Source organism: Penaeus vannamei, chromosome 5 (assembly GCF_042767895.1).
Source record: "Penaeus vannamei isolate JL-2024 chromosome 5, ASM4276789v1, whole genome shotgun sequence".
NCBI classification, from domain to species: domain Eukaryota; kingdom Metazoa; phylum Arthropoda; class Malacostraca; order Decapoda; family Penaeidae; genus Penaeus; species Penaeus vannamei.
This window is the reverse complement of record NC_091553.1, coordinates 2,034,658-2,049,657: the sequence shown is the minus strand read 5'-3', so window position 1 is coordinate 2,049,657 and position 15,000 is coordinate 2,034,658. Positions and strand designations below refer to the sequence as shown.

General features: G+C 39.5%; 2 protein-coding genes across 2 annotated transcripts in view; both read right to left on the bottom strand.

Annotated features, from left to right (window-relative positions):
- Positions 1 to 6,418, bottom strand: part of LOC138861881 (uncharacterized) — a gene marked incomplete in the record, with an annotated part of 13,862 nt that extends 7,444 nt beyond the window's left edge. Inside the window, 3 exon segments of the mRNA XM_070122296.1 lie at positions 855 to 978; positions 2,477 to 2,830; positions 5,878 to 6,418. Of these exon segments, the coding sequence (XP_069978397.1) occupies positions 855 to 978; positions 2,477 to 2,830; positions 5,878 to 6,199 (800 nt within the window).
- Positions 6,419 to 13,994: 7,576 nt separating this feature from the next.
- LOC138861693 (A disintegrin and metalloproteinase with thrombospondin motifs 3-like) lies at positions 13,995 to 14,477 on the bottom strand (the record flags this gene model as incomplete). The annotated part of the gene is given in 1 exon segment (XM_070121500.1): positions 13,995 to 14,477. A coding segment is annotated over 1 exon segment (258 nt), but the record flags the coding sequence as incomplete, so codon positions are not given.
- Between the last annotated feature and the right edge of the window lie 523 nt (positions 14,478 to 15,000).

Genomic DNA, 15,000 nt, shown 5'->3' with positions numbered 1-15,000 from the left:
AGTGAGTAAATTAATAAGTAAATAAGTGAGTCAGTGAGTAAATAAGTAAGTAAATACGTAAGTTAAAAGTTGGTAAGTAAGTCTGTAAGTAAATAAGTGAGTTGGTAAGTAAATACGTATGACAGCGAGTAAATAAACAAGTTAATAAGTGAATAAGTAAATTGGTATGTAAACAGTTAAGTAAATAAGTAAGTCAGTGAATAAATAAAACAAGTTGATAAGTAAATAAGTTGGTCAGTCAGTAATCAATTAAATCAGTCAGTTAGTAATTAATTAAATCTGATGAATAAATAAATGAAAACGTAAATAGAAGAATAAGCAAGTAGATAAATGAACTAAAGTATAAACAAATCAACAGCTAAATAGATACGTGAATAAACAGAGAAACAGATATAAATGAATAACGACAGATAAGAAGGTAGACAAATTAATCATACAGATCAATAAAATAGATAAAGAGATAGATAAATGAATAGATAAACAGGCAGAAATATAGATAAATGCAATAAAATCGTCGGTATTTTCACAAACCGGCGAATAGGCAGTTTTCCTCTCTGGAAAATTCACTCAATTCACCTTTTCGAGTGTTGTCTCTCGCTTATTCTTCCTATATTCTAATGTCTTGTGTTTTCAAAGCTCTCTGACTAAATATCTGCATATCATGAATGATCAGGTATTAGCTCAATTAATGCCAAATTCGCCGGTTTATTTATATACATAAAAAAAACGGTGAAATTAACCATCTTGATTTTTTTTCTGCTTTCAAACATATTCTATCACTACAAAGAAAAATCACATCCAAAGTACCTGAATCCCTCAATTGCAACTTGCAACCGAATAGCTCTCTTAATTACCTTATATTCTGACATTTTTCTTTCTTGGGTTTCATCTGCTGGAAGAAATCGGTGAGGTAGTCGACGACCGTGAATTCGGACGCGTGGATGACCGCTATGTCCGATCCCGTCGACGCGGCTTCATCTGTTCGGAGAAAGATATTCCTAATTATCAATACCGGGGATATTTCTTGTAATTCCGGCGATTTGTTTTGTTTTGTTTTGTTTTTGTAATTCCGGAAGTTATTTCTCACTATAACATCATGCTACGTGTAAGATGTTCGTATGAGTTGTATTTGGCTTGCTTTGTATACCTTTGCCTTTTGGTGTGCAATTCTTTCATATAATGGAGTTATATGGTTTTTCGTTCACTAAATATACATGAACATTTATAATCATCATCATCAATGCACAGGAAAAAAAACATGCAATACTTCATGAAAAAAAAGAATAACAAGCCTTATGTCTTCAACGAACGAAAAAAAAAGAGAAACAACAAGAAAAAGAAGAAGAAAAAAATCAAAAATATTTCTAAAAACAGCAAAAAAGAAAAAAAAAAAGAAAAGAAAACAAACATGGCCCTCTCGTTTGTACGTACTGGATCTAAATAAAATATTCTTAGTGATCTTGGGAGCAAAACAACGACACAAATACCCCTTTTCTTTACGAATCTTCACAAACCGGTAACCGTTTACATATCAGGTATTCCTTCAACACGACTTATGACTCATACTTGGCCGGTGTTGGAGGCACATGACACATGACAGGTGCCGGGGACTGCATTGTCACTCATGAGCACACATCAGATATTCCTTTAATACGACTTTAATGCGTCGGCAGAAGGGAAAGGTTAGATCAGTAGCAACTGGAGAAGGTGTCATGGCGCCTCACAGGGCTATTTTGAGGATTGTTCGGTGAGAATATAACCATTAAAACCGTTATTTTCCATCCTTTTTGAAAATTTAAAAGACCAAAATGATCGATCATATTCACAAGGCATCCGTAACATTTGTGACGTCATCAAAATAAACCCCCTTTTTTTTTTTTTTTTTAATAGAATCAGACGTCATAACACCTCGAGTTGCTACTGATCTAGCCTTCCCCGTCGGCAGAACGGGTGCGCTATCAAATCACGTGACATTCACATAGGCCTACCGCCTTTAGAAGAAAAAAAAAAAAAACGATGGTGTTGACCCGTTCGTAACCATTGCATATGCTGACTCTAAACATACGAAAAAAACAAACAAACAAATAGTAATGTATTAATTGTTTTAAGGCTGAAATAATGTCATTTATGGTTCGCCGTAATCCTCCAGGGCTGCTCTACCTCTGCCTTACTAAAAAATAAACATATTTTCTTCATCATTTGGCTTTTTTTTTTCTTTTTTTTTTTTTTGGAAATCGTATGTCTAATTATGGAGACTGAAGAAATTTAATGTATCAAAATTTGATCATGATCATTATTGTGATAAATCTTGAAACACCAGTACTAAAGCTGCTACTACTACTGCAATAACTATTAAAATTATAATACTTATAACAACAATAATATCAGTTGCAAAAATCATAACTCGTGCAGCTGCAAAAATCATAGAAGGACGTGGCAACGAAGCGACAAATCAACTAAAAACCAAAGTATTTACCGTTGGGAACCTCAATCATTGCCTCTGGCCGCTTGCTCCTGTGCCTCGGCTCAAGGCGGTCAATTTTGTGCGTCCTTTCGACCCCTCGGTGCACATCGGAGAAACCTGGCCCTTGGCTGGTGCTCGAGACAGCTGACACTTGGCTGGTGCTGACGTCTCGCATGTAACAGGCGTTGGAGACAGCTGACACTTGGCTGGCGTTGACGTCTCGCATGTAACAGGCGTTGGAGACAGCTGACACTTGGCTTTTGTTGGGGACTTTCCTTGGCTCGATGTAGGGTTGGTCAGGTGGGGGCAGCGGGGGGGACTTGGGCATGCGGAGGGGCAGGGGCGGCTGCCCAGAGGAGAGGGACTCTGAGAGCAATATATATAATGAATAAATTCTTTAAACGTGATAACAAAACAGTGATGATATGATAATGATGACTATATGATAGAAATCTTTAAAGATCTATCCTAATTTATTCTTGATCTGTTCAAAACTTAAAAATTATTATCCTAATCAGTCTTAAAATATTCTACAGGAATAACAAATGTCTGCATTTTCCTAAACTTATAGACCCACTCTCCCTGCTAAAAAATCTTATGGAACCCATTAACTTACATGTCACTAATTAAAGCTATCCCTAGACTATGTTTTTTTTCTGCGAAGGACACTTCTAAACATCATTTCAAACTTCATTTCTGCCTAAATACTATACTCCGTCCAATCCCATAAGTGACGAACTGGCAACTCACTCCTGACTCTAGAGAACTTCGAATTGCCAAGTTTCGCCTGAGAGAAAAATAATAAAGAGGTGTTCATTTAGCAAATTTCAACAGAAAGCAAAGGAAAATATAGTACATACGTTTCAACATACAACAGATATATAAACAAAATTATGAAGTGTCAGACGAGCACAATGAAACAGAAACACGAGAATCGGATTCTTCAAAAGCTCGGTGTGAGTTGCCAGTTTGTTCCTTCTTGTCCCAGAAAGATTCATGACCTTAGTTTTAGAGCGATGAACCGAATTCATTGTGACAAATGCACAAAATGTATGAATGAGAATGAAAATCTTCACAATACAAGAGATATTTATCCGGTTTCGAATATATCTTCGCTAGATATACATGAAAATATTTTCGAAACCGGTTAATTGGCCAGATATACCAGGAGATATTTTCGAAACCGGTTAAATACATCACTTGTATTGTGAAGACATTCATTCATATTCATGCCTTTTCTACATTAGTTTAAATCGTCTGTATTTTTATACTCTGCTTGTATCACTTTCACTGGCTGATCGAATGTTCGAGAAAATTGAACTAACATATTGGCTAAGATTTCATACGGGTATTAAAAATGAGGGATCTATTATTATCAAAATTATGAACGTTAAATACATTATTATTCTTATTATTATCATCATCTTTCTAATTACGATTTTCATTCTATTCTCATTATTATTATAATCACCATCATTGCTCTTTCCATTATTATTATCTTTTGATTCGATTTTGTAAGGAATTTGTTTACATATTAAGGAATTTATTGTCTTTTTGTTGCAAATCATGGTAATTGTTACCGATAGCGACGCACCCTCCCAGAGACTAAGGCAAAAAAGAGAGAGAAAAAAAATCTGTAGAAAATCCAATGATTTCATCGATTCTTGCCGTTGTTTCTTCTGCGAATGAATTGTAAGGCAAAAAAAGAAAAAAAAGTGCAGAAAACCCAATGATTTCATCGATTCTTGGCGTTGTTTCTTCTGCGAATGAATTGTTGAGGATCCGGATGTGGTGGTCCCGTCAGCAGGGGAGGGCATGCAGTATATCAGTGACATTTCGGGGTGAAAACAAGCTTAAACAAGAAGAATAGCGAACAAAAAATGCATAAAACCAGCACAAAACAAAACGCGTCAATTCGGCCACTGGAAAACTCTACGAGATACCCGCCATCTCGGAAATTCTACGGACCGGCGCGCCAAAATTCAAAAAAAAGGGGATCCAACCCACCTTTCCATAAAATTTACGGAAATACACACGTTCCACCCCCCAAAAAAAGAATAAAGTCCCCCCCAAAAAAGAAAAAAATACATGTCCCCCCCAAAAAGAAAAAAAAATGTCCCCCAAATAAGAAAAAAAAAGTCCCCCCCCAAAAAAAGAAAAAAAATGTCCCCCCAAAAAAGAAAAAAAAGGCCCCCCCCAAAAAAAAAACGTACTGACCAATAAACTAACCTAATCTAACGATTTAAATTATACATATATACGATTGATAGCTCGACTCCCCAAAACCCCCCGAAAATATTCTCTTCCCCTTAATATGTGCGGCAAGACAGAGCTACACTCGCAGGCATTAAGTATACCTACTTTTATCTATATCTCCTATGCACTTAATTAATGAATTAATATTTTATTCAATGTGTAGGATATCAGGCCAGACTATTTTTAGAAAAGCGCATGTCCATGTTTGCATTTTTTTACAATATCCAATAATGTTAAAGTTTAATGTTTTTTCCGGCGTTTTTGTCTTCATAAAGTCGTGTTGGCCTGGTATCCTACACATTAAATAAAATACCTTTTATTCATTCACTGAGTGCATGGAGGTATTAATAAAAGTATTTACAACAGTAGCTCTCGTCACTATTACCAATTTATACACAACAAAAATTCTTTAACATAATAAAAACACAAATATTTTACCGTAAGCACAAAATAAAAAATCTTTACAACATAATAAAACCACAAATATTTTACCGTAAGCACAACAAAACAACAAATCTTTATAACATAATAAAACCACGTAAATATTTTACCGTAGGCACAACACAACAAAACATCTTTATAACAATAAAACCACAAATATTTCACCGTAAGCACAACACAACAAAAAAATCTTTATAACATAATAAAACCACATAAATATTTTACCGTAAGCACAAAACAAAAAATCTATATAACTCACAAATATTTTACCGTAAGCACAACAGAACAAAACATCTTTACAACATAATAAAGCCACAAAACAGAAAATCTTTATAACACAATAAAACCACGTAAAAATTTTACCGTAAGCACAACACAACAAAAAAATCTTTACAACATAATAAAACCACAAATATTTTACCGTAAGCACAAAACAAAAAACCTTTACAACATAATAAAGCCACAAAACAGAAAATCTTTATAACAATAAAACCACGTAAATATCTTACCGTAAGCACAACACAACAAAAAATCTTTATAACATAATAGAATCACAATAATAGAATCTTTATAACAATAAAACCACGTAAATATTTTACCGTAAGCACAAAACAAAAAAATCTTTACAACACAATAAAACCACGTAAATATTTTACCGTAAGCACAAAACAGAAAAAAAATCTTTATAACACAATAAAACCACGTAAATATTTTACCGTGGGCGCCTCCTCCTCCTTGCTTGGTGTCGCGTCGCCCTCTTCTTCGGCCGCCAGACCCCGGGCCGTCGCCGTCAGCCTTGGCCGCTCTCTCGCCGCCCTTGTGCTTGCCAGAGGACTGTCCTGGGCTGGCGTCGGGTGCTGCGGCGGTGCTTGAGGCCGCAGGGTTTTCGAAGTTCCCGATAACCTTGCTGATGTCGACGTAGGGGTGGTTTGAGGGTGGCAAGGGCGGGGGCGGATTGGCTACGGGGTTGCGGGGGGGTAAGGGCGGGCGGCTGGGGGGGTAAGGGGGGGCGGGGGAGACGGTTTGTTGGAGCTTCATGGTCTGCGGGAGGGATGGCACATTATCCGTCTGTTTCTCTTCTCTTTCCTTCTTTTCTTTTTCTTTTTCTTTCTTTCGTCTCGCTTCTTCGTCACCTTACGCTTTCCATCGCCCTTGTCCGAATGCGGTGAATCCGAACCCAACTTGTCTCAAACCTCCGATTTTTTTTTTCTTTTTTGGCTTCTCTTCTGCCGAAACACGCTGGCGACGTCTTCCTTCGAGAAGAAAATCCGAACTGGAGGCCCTCTTCCTACTCGCTCCCCCTCCCCCCCCTCAAAAAAAAAAAAAAAAATATATATATATATATATATATATCTATACGACGTAAAAATACTCTGAAATCTCTTATCTCTTGAAGAGTTCCGGTAAACACGGAGATGGGGGATAAGGTCCTGCCTCCCTATCTCTCTCTCTCGCTCTCTCTCTCTTTCTCTATCGCTCCCTCTCTCTCTCTCTCTCTCTCTCTCTCCCTTACTTCCTCTCTCTCTCTCTCTCTCCCTTCCTTCCTTTCTCTCTCTCTTCCTCCCTTTCTTCCTCTCTCTCTCTCTCTCTTCCTCTATCGCTCGCTCCCTCTCTCTCCCTCTATCGCTCGCTCCCTCTCTCTCTCTCTCTCTCTCACCCTCCCTCCCTTCCTCTCTCTCTCTCTCTCTCTCTCTATCTCTCTCTTTCTTTCTCTATCGCTCCCTCTCTCTCTTTCTTTCTCTATCGCTCCCTCTCTCTCTTTCTCTATCGCTCCCTCTCTCTCTTTCTCTCTATCGCTCCCTCTCTCTCTCCATCGCTCCCTCTCTCTCTCTCCATCGCTCCCTCTCTCTCTCTCTTTCTCTCCCTCTCTCTCTCTTTCTCTCCCTCTATCCTTCTCTCTCTCTCTCCCTCTTTCTTTCTTTCTCCCCCTCCCTCCCTCCACCTCTCTCTCCCTTTCTCTCCCTCTCCCACTCTTTCTCTCACTGTCTCTCCCTCTCTTTCTCTCACTGTCTCTCCCTCTCTTTCTCTCACTGTCTCTCCCTCTCTTTCTCTCACTGTCTCTCCCTCTCTTTCTCTCACTGTCTCTCCCTCTCTTTCTCTCACTGTCTCTCCCTCCCTACTCTCTCTCTCTCAGTCCCCACTCTCTCTCCTCCGACTCCCCCTCTCTCTCCTCCTCTCCCCACCTATCTCTTTCTCTCCCTCCCCCCCCCCTCCCCCTCTTCCCCCCCCCCTATCTCCCTCCCTTTCTCTCTTTCAGCCACGGGCGGTGCAAAATCCCTCCATATCTCGGGGTCCCTCCATACCAAGGAGTAGTGTGACCACGGCTTCAAGGCACAATTACAACAACATATAACGCCCAAACAACACCAACTACGCATGAATTACACACAGAATTTAAATGTGTTGTTAATGAAGATCAGTTATATTGTCAGCTTTGTATTTCAATCACACGTCCATTCCGTGTTGTGTTCGTTTCAATTATCTTTGTGCGAAATCTGATCGAACGACGTGACACTGTGAACTCTGACCTTTTTCCGCTCCCGTGTGCTTTGGCCTCACGTGCTTTGTTGCTTTCTAAATAAAACACACACACACACACACACACACACACACACACACACACACACACACACACACACACACACACACACACATATATATATATATATATATATATATATATATATATATATATATATATAATATGTGTGTTTGTTTGTGTGTGTGTGTGTGTGTGTGTGTGTGTGTGTGTGTGTGTGTGTGTGTGTGTGTGTGTGTGTGTGTGTGTGTGCGTCTGTCTGTCTGTCTGTCTGTCTGTCTATCTATGCGGTACAATCTTATAATTTTGTTTATACCATTTATGTTTACTTCCTACGCATGATATTTCGAAACGTAACAGAGAACGGAGAACAAGCTGAAGAACAGAAAAGTAAGAAAATGTAGGCCAGTTTTTTTAAATGAAAATCATTAAACAATTCTCAATGCACAGCTTGGGTGTTATGTAACGCTTTGCAGAATGACTTGATTTGATAATATTCACCTTTGACATTCACTCGTCGTAATTCATGATAATATAATATTGTTCGTGCCTCAGTCTGGCCGTCCATTAAGACCAACCTTCAATTTCGCAGATATCACAAGAGCAGAATTTACATTTCCCTGAAACTCGTCTACATTTCCATAATTGGAAAATAATGTCTTCTAATCATTCTGTGAGTCAATGTATCAAAAAAAAAAATCAAATTCTTTTTAAAATGTAAGTTCCAGTTCGTTTATCGTATGTTTTGCGCAATTTCTGGGATGGACGTGAACACTATCTTCCATTATTGAACAGACACTTTCTAAATTATTCGTAAGGCTGCTCTTCATATGCTACGTGTGTCTGTCTGTTCTCAGCTTGGTTAACTCAGTGTAGCCTTGACTTCATAACACTAATATGCATACATTAAACATTATTACACTTGTATGATGAATTAGGCAGGCATGATACATAACACAGATCACGTGACACTTTAAGGCACATATGATACATTAATACCTATCCATGATGAATTAATACACATACATGATACATCAATACCTATACACGATGAATTAATACACATGCATGATACATTAATACCTATACACGATGAATTAATACACATACTTGACTCATTAATACCTATCCACGATGAATTAATACACATACATGATATATTAATACCTATCCATCATGAATTAATACACATACTTGATACATCGATACAAATACACGATGTATAATTTAGGTTTCTTTTTGTGACAAGTGTTCTCAAGCCTTCATAATCACGCTAATTATTCCGGCATTTTAATTAATTCAATTGTCGACTCGAAAAATTACCTTTATGGTGATTTTTTTTATTTATTTATTTTTTTTATTCAAGTAATGAAAATCTCATCTCCTTTCTTAGTCAGTTCTCTTTTCGGAAAAGTAAATAACGAGTTGACTACTGGTACGGCAGCCGTATCCCCGATTGATGATAATTATTCGTACGGATTATTTATTTTTATATTATTATTTATACGGATTATTATTATTTATTTATACGGATTATTATACGGATAATTATTCCGCCCACAAGCAAGATGGCGGCGTCGATATGAGAAGATGGGTTGGGTTGGGTTGGGTTGGGTTGGGTTGGGTTGGGTAAGGTAAGGTAAGGTAAGGTAAGGTAAGGTAAGGTAAGGTAAGGTAAGGTAAGGTAAGGTAAGGTAAGGTAAGGTAAGGTAAGGTAAGGTAAGGTAAGGTAAGGTAAGGTAAGGTAAGGTAAGGTAAGGTAAGGTAAGGTAAGGTAAGGTAAGGTAAGGTTAGGTAAAGTAAAGTAAAGTAAGGTAAAATAAGGTAAGGTAAGGTAAGGTAACGTTAGGTAAGGTTTGGGTTAGGTTGGGTTTAGGTTTGGGTTAGGCTGGGTTTAGGTTTGGGTTAGGCTGGGTTTAGGTTGGGTTGGGTTTAGGTTGGGTTGGGTTGGGTTTGGTTTAGGTTAAGTTTGGGTTAGGTTGGGTTTAGGTCAGGTTTAGGTTAAGTTTGGTTTTTGTTAGGCTGGGTTTAGGTTGAGTTCGGTTGTGTTTAGGTTAGGTTAGGTTAGGTTTGGGTTAGGTTGTTTTGCTAGGTTAGGTATAGGTTGGGTTTAGGTTAGGTTAGATTTAGGTATGGTTGGGTTTGGGTTAGGTTAGGTTAGGTTAGGTTAGGCTGGGTTTAGGTTAGTTCTAGATTAGGTTCGGTTAGGTTAGGTTAGGTTTGGGTTAGATTAGGCTGGGTTTAAGTTATGTTATGTTATGTTTATGTTAGGTTAGGTTTACATACCAACGCATATAAACCTATTTTTCGTCTTGCCGCGAAAATAAGCATATTTTTCTAATACCTACATTACGTACTTGGTGTCTATTCTAACTGTTTGAATGTGGCAAGTTATTATATATAGTAGCAATACTGGGACTATTTTTAATCGTTGTTTAACGGCAGTAATAATAGTAGTGATAGTGATGTCAGTATCATTATCACTATCGTTGCATTCATGTTGTTATAAATAAATGTATTATCATTACCAAGATGATGATAACTGATGATTGATAATTGATAACGGTGGTGGCGGTTGCCTGATTTAAATAAAAATACACCTAACCTAACCTAATCCCTAACGCAACTTAAAACCTAACCTAAACCTTATCTTAACCTAATCAAAACTAACTCAACCTATTCAAATCTAAAACTAAAAGCGTTTTAAGCAGGGAAAGTTCTTGCCTGAAATCTCAAGTGTTTTTCTTGCTAACTCAAGCGACCTCCGTAGATGGCGGTGTCCATTTCCCTCTCTCTACGCGCGTCCGTGTCTGTAACCTCTACCCAGTAAAAAGTTAAAAACAAAAGCAAAACAAAACAAGAAAGAACAGATACATATCGACCCCGGCTTAATAACTCGTAAATTAAAAAGGACAATAAAAAAAATGTATATATATACGTAAAAAAAAGGTACTCATCTTTGTTTTAGAAGGAGCGTCCATTTTGGACCTCTGTCACGAACCACGGACAAGGAAGGACTAAGAATAGGAGAGGGGGGTAGGGGGGTAGGGGACGAGGGAGGACTGAGGATAGGAGAGGGGGGGTAGGGGGGGTAGGGGGTCGTTAGCTAAACGGTCTCTTCAGCTGTTAAGTGTTAGTTGAGCACTTGGTAAATGAATTTATTTTTTTTCGAAAACTTGGTATATCTGCTGCGACTGTGATCTTGCAATACTGTATCTTATTATTGGTGTTATTGTTATCAATATTAACGTAATTATTTTCGTTGTTATTATTGTCATCATTATCGTTATTATTATATTTATTAATGTTGTGGTTATATCCTTGTCATCATCATCAATATCATCGTCATTATTAGCCACTTCATTATTTTCATTTTCGTCATTATTATATAATCAGCTTATCATATCATTTTCTTTTCCCATTATGGTAATCCACACTACCACCACCACCATCATCATCACCCTTATCATCATCTTCATCACCACCATCACCATCCTCATTCTTATCACCACCATCATTCTCATTCTCATCCTCATCACCATCACCATCATTCTCATCACCACCACCATCATCACCATCATCTTCATTAACATCGCCATCCTCATCCTCATCCTCACCATCATCATCACCATCATCATTAACATCATCACCATCATCATTATCATCATCGTCATCATCACCGTCATTGTTAATATCACTGTCATTATTACTACTGCTATCATTATTTTAGAATGATACAACAATAGCAACAAAACACGAACAGCAACATTATCATAATCAATTTATTGCAAAGAAATTATATCGCGATGATATGATGGAAAATAAAAATATACAAAACCTGAAGTGTGTGTGTTTTAATGTTTCTTTTTAATGATAATATGATGATGGTGATGCTGAAGATGATGATGGTGGTGAGGGTGGTGATGATGATGGTGAAGATAATGATAATAATGATAAAAATGATGGACATAATAAGGATAATAATGAGCAATTAGATAAAAATGTTAATACTGATGAACAGAATGGTAATGATAATAATAATGATAATAATAATAATAATAATCATTGCCTTTTGCATTTGATTCAATTAAACTAACTGCTTTCACTTTTATCACCTTCATTACCATTTCGTATATTCATTTCCTCGAGTGTATATTCCCTTCGAGCATTCCTCCCTTTTCTCTTTCATTTTTCTTCTTCCCTTTTTCTTTTTTTTCTCTCTCGTTTTCCTCCTCCAGACTTCAAAAGATCTTTTAAGGCCTTTTTTTTGTATGTACCCCGAAGCTCCAGGAGTTCCTCTGATTAAGTCCAGTCTCGTGGGAAGCTGTCAACCTGCGCTTCGAATGAAACACTGAAACGAGATTCGAATGAAGCCCGTGAAGCTCCGAGAGGGAGGAGGGACAGTGGAATTTATTTGGCGTTTCTGTTGTGCGTCTGTTTCTCTGATACGTTCGCGTGAGGACACACACAAGGTAAGGAAAACACACGTACGATCTTAATTCTTTCATTTGTGTTCTCGGTCTTCTCTCCTCTCTCTCTCTTTCTCCCCCTTTCCTCAACTCTTTCTCCCTCCCTCCCTCTTTCTCTGTTTCTCCCCCTCTCCTCCCCTATTTATTTCTCTCACTCTTTCTGTTTCTCCTTCCCCCCCCCCCTCTCTCTCTCTCTCTCTCTTTCTCTCTCGCTCTCTCTCGCTCGCTCTCTCCCTCCCTTCCTCTATCTCTCTCCCCCCCTTCCCTCTTTCTCTCCCCCCCCTTCCCTCTCTCTCTCTCCCTCCCTTTCTTTCTCTCTCTCTCTCTCTCCCTCCCTCTCTCTTTCTCCCCCCCCCCTCTCTGTTTCTGTTTCTCCCCCTCCTCTCTTTCTCTCCCACCCCCTTCTCTCTCTCTCTCTCTCTCACATCAAGGAGTAAAAGAAAACGCCCTCAGGTTAAATTTCTTTATTTCCACAACATGGCAATCAACACGTCTACATATGACACTACACAACATTGTCTTGGCACAATCTCACGCTTCGGATGTATATTATAAGACAATATAAGATGCATTTGATCAGACAAACAAAGTCAACGCACCGGACTAAAGATTCGTTTCTAACCACAAGTGTGTTAGCAGTCGGGAACAGAGAGACGAAATAACACGTACAAATTAACAGTAATCTGAAAGCTCTCTTTGAAAGATGAATTATTTACTAATATCATAATGATCATAATATGTACATACACTCATACACAGAGAGGGTTTGGTTTTGGCTCGGGTCTCGCCCATGCCCCATTTTTCTTTTCTTTTTCTTTTTCCTTTCTTTCTTTTTTGCAACCCTCAGTCAATAAAGTTTTGCAAGGAGGTTCGTCTTTCCCTCTGACACAGCGCTGGGCAGATACACTCGACGAACACACCTCGATATCACGCTCAGGCTTCGTCCAGGTCACCCCCCTCGCTCTGCCACGAACACTGTCCTTCCAAGCGTCTGTGAGGTACTTAACAGCTTACTTAACAGCTTACTTAACAGCTTACTTAACAGCACCAGAGGACGTGGTCTGCTCCGCCCCGGCTTCCCCAGCAGCTCTGCAGACCGTACGGCGAGAGGTACTCCTGCACGGCATAGCACTGCAATCCTCGATCTTTTTCTCTCTCTCTCACACACACCCAGGCCGCTGCCACACCCCACTGAGTTGCAGAATGGAGGGCGCTATGCATGTGCATCGATGTCAACGCGCTCTGAACACCTACATATGGCTTGCATGTTCTCAGAGAGATGGGAAGAATGATAAAATACTAGAGCAATGGGATATCACTAATGGATTTTTCTGTGACACAACACGTGAAGCTCTAGACACTACTTACATTTGCATTTCCTGCCATCGACACAGCATATATATATATATATATATATATATATATATATATATATATATATATATATATATATATATATATATATATATGTATGTATGTATGTATACACACATATACGTACATACAAATACACATATACACACATTTATATATAATATATATATATATATATATATATATATATATATATATATATATGTATATATATATATATTTATATTGTATGCATGCAAGCATTATGTATATACACAGCATATGACACACTACACTACAGCTGCTATCAGGTCCGTCGCGGCGCCGTCCTCAGAGGCCTCTTCCTCGGTCTCTTCCTCGGCCGCAGTCGCCTCAGCTCGCCTACACAGCCACGTCGCCGCCTGACCTTCGCCTCTCGTGGCCGCGGCGGGTCCGGCTGGGCGCTGCTGAGTCCCCCTCCACCCTCCCACCCGCCCCCCATCAATGTAAAGCTTTGCAATCGGCAGTTGCGTTCCTCCCTCCGCACGCCCCTTCCTCCCTCCTCCCTCCTCCCTCCGCTGACCCCGTGTGTCCCCCCTTTCGAGGTCTTTTGTTTAAATAAGAGTCTCACAATCTCATCTGTCTATCACAGGCAGCTCCTTCCTTCCTTCCGCGCCGCCGCCGGCCTGGCTCTCCCCGCCCGCTCTCCGCCGCCGCCTCAGACCAGGACGTTGGCGCAGGTGTGGCAGCAGAGCTCGCGGTACTTGGGCACCTTGCAGTACCGGTGCAGGACGGGCAGCTGGCAGAACTCGGAGGCGTCGCTCTGGCAGGGCGGGGGCGGGCACGGCGGGCTGTCCTCGCAGGCGCGCGTCTGGCGAGGGCGCGGCCCGCAGTCGTACGTGACCTCGTTGCCGCCGCCGCCCACGCACTCCCACTGCAGCGCCTGCGTCCCCGCGCCGCACGAGGTCGAGCACTGCGTCGAGGGCAGCAGGAGGGGGGGGGGAGAAATTGGATCAGTCAGTTAAGGCGCAAATATACTCACATGCGTATACTTACTCATATGATATCTGTCACATATAAAAATATCTGTCACATACTCATACTCATATAATACATGTCATATATTCATATAATACCTGTCACATACTCATATAATACCTGTCACATACTCATATAATACCTGTCACATACTCATAAAAATATCTGTCACACACTCATACTCATATAATACCTGTCATATATTCATATAATACCTGTCACATACTCATATAATACCTGTCACATACTCATATAATACCTGTCACATATATATATACAGATAATCCCTCACATGCACACGCACACACACATACACTCACATACACAGACACACACACCACAGATAGGAATCAGCAAGGAAATCAGCGGAGCGTGAATTCCTGACAACACGGACGCAATGCAGAAATCAGTTTCATGGCCGCCAGCGCAAAAAGATTATTTCCAATAGTGAACTCGATTTT